This window comes from Coturnix japonica, chromosome 21 (genome assembly GCF_054131305.1).
Source record: "Coturnix japonica strain WE chromosome 21, WE-NBRP24, whole genome shotgun sequence".
Lineage (NCBI taxonomy): Eukaryota > Metazoa > Chordata > Aves > Galliformes > Phasianidae > Coturnix > Coturnix japonica.
Genome location: NC_140683.1, coordinates 5,979,717 through 5,989,046, shown reverse-complemented (window position 1 = coordinate 5,989,046; position 9,330 = coordinate 5,979,717). Strand labels below are relative to the sequence as shown.

The following is a 9,330-nucleotide window of genomic DNA, read 5'->3' as shown; positions in this document are numbered from 1 at the left end:
GGGCTCAGAGCGGCACCAAACGGCAGCGAATGCGAAACAACCAGCAACTAATTATTTAGCAGCAGTGCTTCAGCAGGGTAGCAAAAAGTAACCAGCAAACACAAACGAGTAGCTGAGGTTTTGTTGTTTTTATTATTGACTTAGGAAGAGGTGATAATGACACCCCTATATCTCAATTCCAGGCTGGGACTGATGTGCTGGTACAGCTCCATTAAACACTGGCACAAGAATCCCATCAGCTGCCTTTAACCACAGTCCAGCTGCCTCGTGGGCAGCTACAAACCAGCTTTTTTCAAGTCCTCTGGCAGAACACGGCCCTTCTTCCTGGCCTTGGCTTTTTTATGCTCAATCTTCTCCTTCTTCTTCTTCTGAATGTTCTTACGACGTTTCTCCTGTCTCTGCTGCATCCTTTCTACCACTTTTTCTGTTCTCTTCTCCCATTGCTTTTGGCGATGTGCTTTACGCTTCTCTTTGCGCTTCAGAGCTTCCTTCAGGCGCGTCTCGTCGTCGTGAATCTTCACACCTTCTGCCTTATACAGAACGTTCGTCCACTTCATTTTCATCTCCAGATCCTGAGCTTTCTTCTGGTCCTTTTCCTTCAGCTCCTCCAGCTTATTCTTCCGTATCTCCAGCCTATTCAGCAGCTGCTTGTAATTCCTACCTGTCAGAGGAGTGATTTTCCCCTTCACTCCTTTCCTCTTCTCTTTTTTCTTCTGGATCTTGTTCAGCTCATTGTCTTCGTGCACTTTGATCTTGTTGAAGACTATGTCAGTTGTGATCTCTTCCTTTTTGCTTTGTGGCTCTATAGGTACCTCCTCGGTTTCTTCCTTCACCGCTTTTGCCTTCATCTTTAACTCTTTTCTTTTTCGCTTTTTCCTCTCTTTTTCATACTTCCTTCTTTGCCTCTTCTCCAGGACTGAAGGGGGTAATTCCTTGGTATCATCCTAAAGAGGACAGACACAAATCAGGAGCCTTGCAGGGATAATACAAAGATAAAAGTGGGATGTGCTCAAGGTCCTGATTTCAAACTCTTCCCCAGAAACGTGGTATTTAAGAAGCAATCACCTTTTAGAGATACCAAATGCATACAGCAAATGCATTTCAAGCCTTTTACTCTCATAGAACCCCATACTTACACTCCCCTGGCAGATTTTCAGTGCCTTATCTTCACTCCTCCAAGCCAGGCCCACCTTTTCACATGCATTTTTCTGGACCCCGTAAAAAGAACAAGTCTCCTAACAATACCTATAGGCACTTCCATAGGGAATGGAACAATCTCCAGCCCTAAACCTTGGAAGATCACAGTTCCTGAGGCATGTGGCAACACAGGGAGACTTCATACCATACCCACATGCACAGAAGGGTACAGAGAGTTCTCATACCCGCCCAGAAGCTTCTTTAATCTTCTCATGTAGCCTCTGACGCAAGAGGTTTATTGCAGAAAAAGAACTAGAGCCAAGTTCACTTTTGGCACCTGAAAACGAGAGAAAGGAAATAAAACTATTTAAAATACAGCACTATCTAAACAGAGGAATTTTCTATAGCTGTGGGAAAAGCTATCAGAATTCTTTAGATGTCATGAAAGAATTAAATGAAATCCTAATGAAATTAAGAACTTCTATTTTCTTGGCATCTTCAGAATTCTCCCTTTTTAAATCCATTTCACCATTCAACGTTGCCAGCTCAGGGTGGCCTGATATGCCCTGTAGCTCCCAAATGAAAAGGGAGCAAATACCAATGGAAACAAAGACACCAAATACATCTTTCCACTCAGCTTGTGATCAGGTTTTCCTGATTTCTAATGAAAAGAGGACATACAATAATATATATATGAACCCATGAAATAAAACCCAGAAATTACTAAATACATTAAATATATATATATATATATATATATATATATATAAAAGTAATTCATATGAAGTGCTCATATCTCTACAGAGCCCCCCAGTGGTCACACTGTCAATTTACGTACACGGAATAAACTCAAGTATTTTCAATTGAACTGGATTTCTTAAATAGTTTCCAATATGAATGTGAACCAACTGAAATGTGGCCACCTCAGCTCATTTGAACCACAGACCATTCTGACATTATTACCTATAACAGAACCCTCATTTCTGTTCTGCTTAACACCCAGTGGAGATGATTTGTTGGCCTGGGGAGCTGCTTTCTGTCCTGGATTAAGCTTATTGGTGTTAGAGGCCCCTTGTTTAACTGCAGGAAACTCTGTTTTCTCAGCTTGCTTCCTGGATTTCCTTCTCTTCTTTTTCTTCAGCTTCCTGTCAGCATCATCTGGCTGGCCTGGCTTCGACACTAGAAAGCAAAGGAAAAACATTTACAAACCAGGACAACACCACATAATTCCCAATCAAAAACGTTATGACTGAATACTGAGGTACAACCATGCTGTATAACGTTGTTATGGTGCTTATGAACCTTGAGGAGTTATCTAAGCAGAGCTAGACGTGCTTATTCACTTTAGCAATGACCATTATCACACGTATAAGGATGAATGAGGCCGCTGAATACAAGGGAAGGATCCCCGTTATCACAGGCTTTGCTTAGAACCAACACAACGGCCCAGGGAGGCAAACAGGCCGCAGGTCCACGTTCTCACACAGCAGCCTTACAGAATTTCCTTTTCCTAGACTCCGGGGCGTTCTGTGTGCAGACCTTCCTCGCCAAGCCCTGTAGATAAGCGTCCTGAGCGGCCAGGCTGGACATCACCACTACAAACACCGGATAAACCCCGATACGAGCGGAGCGATGTGAGGAAGCACCCGCACCGACCAGCGCCGGAAGTAAAATGAGCCCCCAGAGCCGGATGTGACGGGGTACTTCCACCGGAAGTGACGACAAAGCTACGCGACGAGACGGGAAGTCAGTCAGTGGGAGCCGCCATGTTGGTTTGGCCGACCCGCTGCTTGAGGACCTGCAGGACTCAGGTTGGGGTGGCAGGGCAGGACTGTTAAGAGCAGTGATTGATTCCCTTCAGGTCATAAAGGAACGCTCATCTTAGCACATATTAATGCTTCACGTTGTGAGAAGTTGCAGCTAAAAACACACAAAGAGGTTCTATAGAAAAGAGTTATTTATTAAACCACCTAATTACAAAAAGGGGGAAAAAATGGAAGGAAAGTAGGGCAAAAATGACACCAAATTCACATTGTAATCAATAAATGACAGCAGAATGCTGGGGAAGCTCCACTGTTGGTGATGAAGCTGCCACAGCCACGATCCAGTCCAGCTCTATTCACTTCAATGCATTATTCCCTCCAATGCACCTTGAGGGTCAACTCAGAACAACCAGAAATAAAGGGCAGAAAATCCAAGCACCAAGATGATATAGAAGGGAACTGAGCACCCCCTGTGCTCCACACACATCACTTGTCTTAAGTTTCGCTAGATGAAATTGTTAAAGAATATAAATATAAGCCAAGCTGTGTTAATAGGAAGCTGTTGTGGAACCATTGGAATCAGGGTAATCAAAGCTCCTGCTTCTACCTGTAGCCTTAAGCAGGTCGCGTTATGAACACTGTGGGTTGATTCTGTTTGCCTTCTGCTTGACAAAAGGATTAACACTGTTGTTCAATACAGGCCTCCTGCAGAGCCTCTTCTTAAATGATTCACAGCAAGAAGTTCAAGTTTGTGGAGCGTTTTGACAGTGAAAAACACTGAGTAAAAAATACTGCAAGATTCTTAAGTATGACACGTTATCTGGTGGCATCCTGAGAAAGCTTTAAAGCAGCCGGAATATCAATAAACATGAATAATAAAGAGGCCCAGAACAGTCACTATCCCCGGATTTGGCTCAAGTTTTCTATACCAACCAACCAAATTCAACTATAAGCACTTCACAATGTGAAATTACTGTGAAATTCAAATGGGAACAAACACTGAATTTCTAATCATCTCCACGTGTAACTCATGGAAAAGCAAACTGAACTCTAATTTGTTAGAACAATCAGCTTTGTATTCGCTTATCACTTCAGGAACACTCATGGCAACGTCCCAGGCATGGAGAAAGCACTGTGGCTATCCAGTGAGCAGAGACCTGCAAATACAGCTCCAGTGCATTGTCCTGATAGGAAGATGCTCGCTCAGTACAGCAGGTGGAAGACTTCTTCAGTGCCACCAGGAGGAATGGATTCAGCAGCAAAGAATCCTCTTCAGGAGTGCTCTGTGGGGCCTGCCCCATGCCCGTTCACGTGAGGGTGTGATGGGGTTGAGCTCTGAGAGGTAGCAATACTCTGCTCTGCCGTGGCAGTTGTCAGAGGCAGGGAGAGGCTTTCAGGAGACAGCGGATCAAAGTCTTCTCTCCAGTAGGCTTCGCACAGTGGTAGATCATTGCTGTCACATAGACTGTAGCTTTACACAACAAAAAAAAACAAACGGTAAGGAGAGGCAGCGGATACAATGATAAAGGAGGAGGGAAAGGGAAGAGGAGAGGGAGAAAAGCAAGACAGAAGCAAAGTGTTAAGAAAATGGCAAAGAAATGTTCATGGCTATAAAGCCTGTGTTCACAGGTTCAAATTCATCACGAGCTTTGTGAGACTGGTCTTCAGCAAAATACCCTGTAAAGGCTGGTATTGAATCTTACAGGCTGGTATTGAATCTTAAAGGCCTAATAAGGATCAGGGAAATTTCAAAGACAAAGCTATTACTACAAACTGAACCAGAGTCTCAGTTCTAATCCAGACAGTACCAGTCCATAGATAGATCTGGGCTGAGGTTGTGGCACCCCAAAGACAGGAGCTGTACTAGTCTGAGTGAGGCACAGATCCCGAATCACTTCACTAGGAGTTACATAACAACCTGTGTGAGGGGAAAAAAACAAATACAAGTTGTGCTCTAAACTGAAGTCTATTTACACCCTTAACTTAAAGCATCCCACAAAAGGCATCGGCCTTCTTTTGAAAATCCCCAGCCTATGAAGCACTGGCAGCTTCTACAGGTCTCAGCAGCACCACAGTCCTTAGAAAAGCAGCTTAATGGATTTGACTCCTGCAGACTGCAGTGTGAGATGATACAGCAGTGTAGGAAAGTAAGAAGCTGTTTAATTCTTGACTGTGGTCTGAGGAAAACACAACATAGAAGGGCAAAAACTATAAAGGAAAGTGTTGGAAGAAACTGGAACAAAACCAGAACAAATTCCAAAGAGAGGAAGGAGCTGCACACACAAGAGACACATCCAAGACAAAGTGAGTGCGGGAGCAAAAAGCAGCTCGTGATTGGAGTAAAACAAACCCAGTGGGGCAAGTGATTTTGTCGTTGCAGCTTTATTTACATTTTGTAACGTATGGACTCGAATAGATGCTTTGCAAAATACTTTTTAAGTGCAGAAAATACGAGACACTTCAAATTGCACAAACATGAAATGCTGAGATTTAAGTCCACACTCACAGACAGCTCCTGTGATCTCAGAGGAGGGACATAAATACACGTTTGGGGTTTAGGATGAAAAAATGCAAGCTGGACTCAGGGCTTAATGCTTTGAAGAAGCACACAAAGCACTAGTTGCAAGCACCAAATCTTTGTAGTGTTTTCTGACAGCATCACCCAGTTGGTTTCGTACCAGAAGTAGGAAGGCAGTAGGTATATGTTTTATATCTGGGCCCTTTGTTAAATCTCTTGGAAGATTTCTTTTGCTGGAGGATAACCACCCTGCCTTAGAGTTCCCAGCACAAGGCAAGTTTGTGTTCAAGTAGTGAAGACCTTTGGGACTAAACCAGAACTATGATCCCTTTTCTGACAGTTATAAACATCAAACAATGGCTTCCAAAGTGAGCCCAAACATCGCATCCATGAGTGTCCCCATAGATTGGTTACTATGAGCATTTAACCTGTATCAGCAGTGTAGGTGCTTCTCCCACTGGTCCTAAACAATAGTTACTAAAATCTAAGCTCTCCCTCTCGTGTACACTCACTGAAAGGCAGGCTGAATGAGAAGCAGCTGCACAGCCTGCAGCACCACCACTCAACATCTGTGCACAAACAGCTCTAGAAAAACACTTGAACAGAGATTGAAAGTGAAGATTCCTACTCAGCTTTAGTTTCATGGACCAATGGTAGGGGCAACTGCTGCACAAGACACTCCTTTTTACAGTCCTTCTACAGCTCTTGGGAACAACACACAGGAAGAAAGGAAGCTGTGCAGCATGGGGCAGCTTACAACTGTAGCACCTGCAGGTACACTGCTCCAGGGAGCTCACTTATCTACAGCCTTCCTTGGAGGGACAACCTGAAAACCTAAAATAAACTCAGCAGTGACCTTCAAGGACTCTGGGGCATTGGAGAGCAGGATGGCTGTATGGAACCAACATCCTGACCTCACAGGATTCTTTATAAGGATTAAACCCCACAGGGAAGTAATAAACTACAGAGAGGAAACCCCAACCAGGCTCCCAGGTCAGCACAGAATGCCCACTTGTGGGCAAATCAGCTTTTGCATTCATCACAATTTAAACATGATCAACACTCTTAAGGCTACGTGATATAACAGAACCCCTTTTCCCACATTAGACAATAAAATTTCATTTAAAAATATCATAATATTCTAATTATAAAAGGACTTTGAATAAATCGCCATTTCTGTATTTACACACATAATTTCTTTGGTGCAGAAAAAGACAGGAAAGAGCATAGGAAAGTAGTTAAGTGCTAAAAGCAATGATTAAGTGCTACATGGTATGCGGTTGCAGTAGAAGGATCATAGCTCGGTAGACAAGCCAAGTTTCCTCATCTCAAGACCACCCTCAAAAGAATGAAAACAAATGTAGATCCACTTCAGTGTATCAGGAAACAGAGCTGTTTGTGCTTAGAAACCAGTTCTGTTTTGAAGGTTGTTAAGAAGGGCAAGCCATGTCAGTCAGGTGAAGAGACCATGATAGAGAGGCCTGAACTCCTTAGTTCAGAACAGAAAACAACTGAGACACAGTCATGGCAGCCTGGTGTCAGTGTGGGAGAAGCACCCCTGGCACTCATGGGGCACTTCACACTGTCACTGTGGATGCAGCTTATGCCATGCTGTACAGTCTGTGCAGTGGACACATCCCTGACCTAGTAAGGCTTGGACTGGTGCTTAGGTTTGTGACTATCAATCTTCTTTTCTGAGGCACTTCTAGGACCCTTTGCCATAGTTCCCTTAAAAAAAAGCTAAGTAAAGCTGGAAAAACAGCTCTAAACTTGGATCTCAAGTTTTCTTAAAACAACATAGCTGGTTCTAAGCTATGCTACATCAGTACCTTAATCCTTTAAGAACTCTTTTAAAGAGTTTTACTCCTAAAATACATTACCCTTAAACAATGGACTAACTGCCAAGTATACTGTGCAGTTATTGTTTTAATTGACTTATCTGGAGCTATAGATGCTCAGAATGTCTAGAAAGAGAGGACAGACAAAAGTGGAACAGCTGGTCATGAGATTTTGGGGTAAGATTTTGAAAAGATAAGGTTTTTTCTGTTTAGAATTCACACCTTTATTGCACTGACATCACTTAGTGCACAGTGCAGCCAATACAATCTGATTCTCAGTTATCTTCTTCCTGCTGTCATTTACTGCATAATCAATCAGAAGTGCTGGAGTGCATGATTAAAAACAACAAAAAACGATTAAAAAATAAAGTGTCTGAATTCTCTAAAGCCCGTTTCCTATGCAAAAGTCTTTTAAAATCTTAAAAATTCCTCAAACAAATTAATAAATCTTCCTTAAGAAATCCTATCACGATACTTCATAATTAAACGTTCACCTCAAAAAGACTCCAGGCAACTGGGGCAGTGGACTACAAGGTAAAAGGCACACTGTGTTAGCAGGTCACTTGTGAAAGAACTTGTAACAAGGATATGAGATATCACCATCTTATCTAAGATCAGCACCCAGCTCAACATGCTGGTTGTTCTAGGGAGAGATAGAGACTCCTCCAGAAGGACATCACCCCCTAAGGAAACTGATCTCCTATGATAATTTGCTTAGGCTTCCTTTGTAATCATCTGTCACATCCAACCAACCAAGGCAAGCACCTAGAGCTGGATGCTGTGAATTCCTTCTCCAATATAACACTTATACCCTGCAAGAAAGAAGCAGTTGTTTTAAACTACAGAAAGAGCTTGACCAAATTAGGAACGGGAATGGAATTTTGCTGGGAACATTCTCAAGACCTACACTATAAGGATTATCTCTTTGTTTGGATTAACTCCCCCAGAAGGGTTGGAGTCATCAGACAGAAGTCCACTGCCCTATTTGTACCTGGAAGAGTAATATTCTTCTTCTAGCTCATACAGGTCAATGGAGATCTCATCCCGTAGTGCAATCAACTTCTTGTCACACTCCTCCTGCAAGCTTCTCAGCTGCTGGTTGCGCTGGTTGATAGCTTCATTTACAGAGGGGAAATCATTGAGGATCAAGAACTGCTTCAGGTCAGACACCAGTTTCATCAAGGACTCACCAGCTCGAACCTTGTAGGAGGAAAAAAATCACACAGATATAAATATTTTTAAACAGGATTTGACTCCAGATTCACATCGATGTTAAGTATCTTTAAACAGGACTTTGTTCCAGATGTAATGTGAGGTAAAGCTGCTGCTCCTGCTCAATCCATGACTACACAGCAGCTCCTGCAGCAGGTGAGGGTTCTGATAGCAGCCTGTATTGACAACACAGACCAAGCTTTGTAACACTGCAAGGACTCACAGAATGACCTGGCTTGGAAGGGACCTCAAGGATCATGTAGTTCCAACCCCCCTGCCTGGCAGGGCCACCAAACATACACATTTACTAGATCATTCATTGCATTACCACCCCAAATATCAGGTAGGTCTTTTAGCACCTCCTGAGTGCTATAAAGGCCTGTCTATACAATAACACACCAAACAGCTCCTGAAGTGAATCCCGAAGCATTACTTACAATGTTCGCAGCTCTGACGTGCATCTCGTAGTTATCCTGCTCGCTTTGGGTGGCTCGAGAGACCTGAGTTTCATCCTCAATCTAAAGACAAAGACAAAGTTCATCTTTACACACACAACTGCTGCATCACAACGTTCCAATCTACGCCAATAATCCCTACTTTAAACCGTTTTAAACTTAAATCTCCCACCTTCACGTTAATCACAGATTACTCCCTCCCCTCCGCAACCCGAACTCACCTTAGCGGTCTTAATGATCTCGGTGAAGTTATCCATAATGGATTTAACATCATCCTTCAGCCGCTTGTTGTATGACTGCAGCAGGGTCTCTTTGCTCTGTGGTAACACCCGCTGTTGCGCCATGGCGGCCTCCTCTCTTCCTCCCGCCTCTTCCTGTCCATCTCATCTCGCGAGAATTGGTGCCAC

The 9,330-nt window shown here is 43.3% G+C and overlaps 2 protein-coding genes across 2 annotated transcripts; both read right to left on the bottom strand.

The window, feature by feature from the left end:
- Nucleotides 1-113: 113 nt before the first annotated feature.
- SURF6 (surfeit 6) lies at nt 114-2,812 on the bottom strand. Its single transcript, XM_015879068.3, has 4 exons — nt 2,634-2,812; nt 2,101-2,316; nt 1,383-1,474; nt 114-944 (listed from the first exon to the last, which is right to left on the bottom strand). Exons 1-4 carry the CDS (start codon nt 2,725-2,727, stop codon nt 276-278), a joined length of 1,071 nt encoding a protein of 356 aa, XP_015734554.1. The 5' UTR covers nt 2,728-2,812; the 3' UTR covers nt 114-275.
- A 264-nt stretch (nt 2,813-3,076) lies between these two features.
- MED22 (mediator complex subunit 22) lies at nt 3,077-9,294 on the bottom strand. Its single transcript, XM_015879072.3, has 4 exons — nt 9,145-9,294; nt 8,906-8,986; nt 8,248-8,456; nt 3,077-4,371 (listed from the first exon to the last, which is right to left on the bottom strand). The coding sequence occupies exons 1-4, from the start codon at nt 9,265-9,267 to the stop codon at nt 4,173-4,175; spliced, it is 612 nt and encodes a 203-aa protein (XP_015734558.1). The 5' UTR covers nt 9,268-9,294; the 3' UTR covers nt 3,077-4,172.
- Nucleotides 9,295-9,330: the final 36 nt, after the last annotated feature.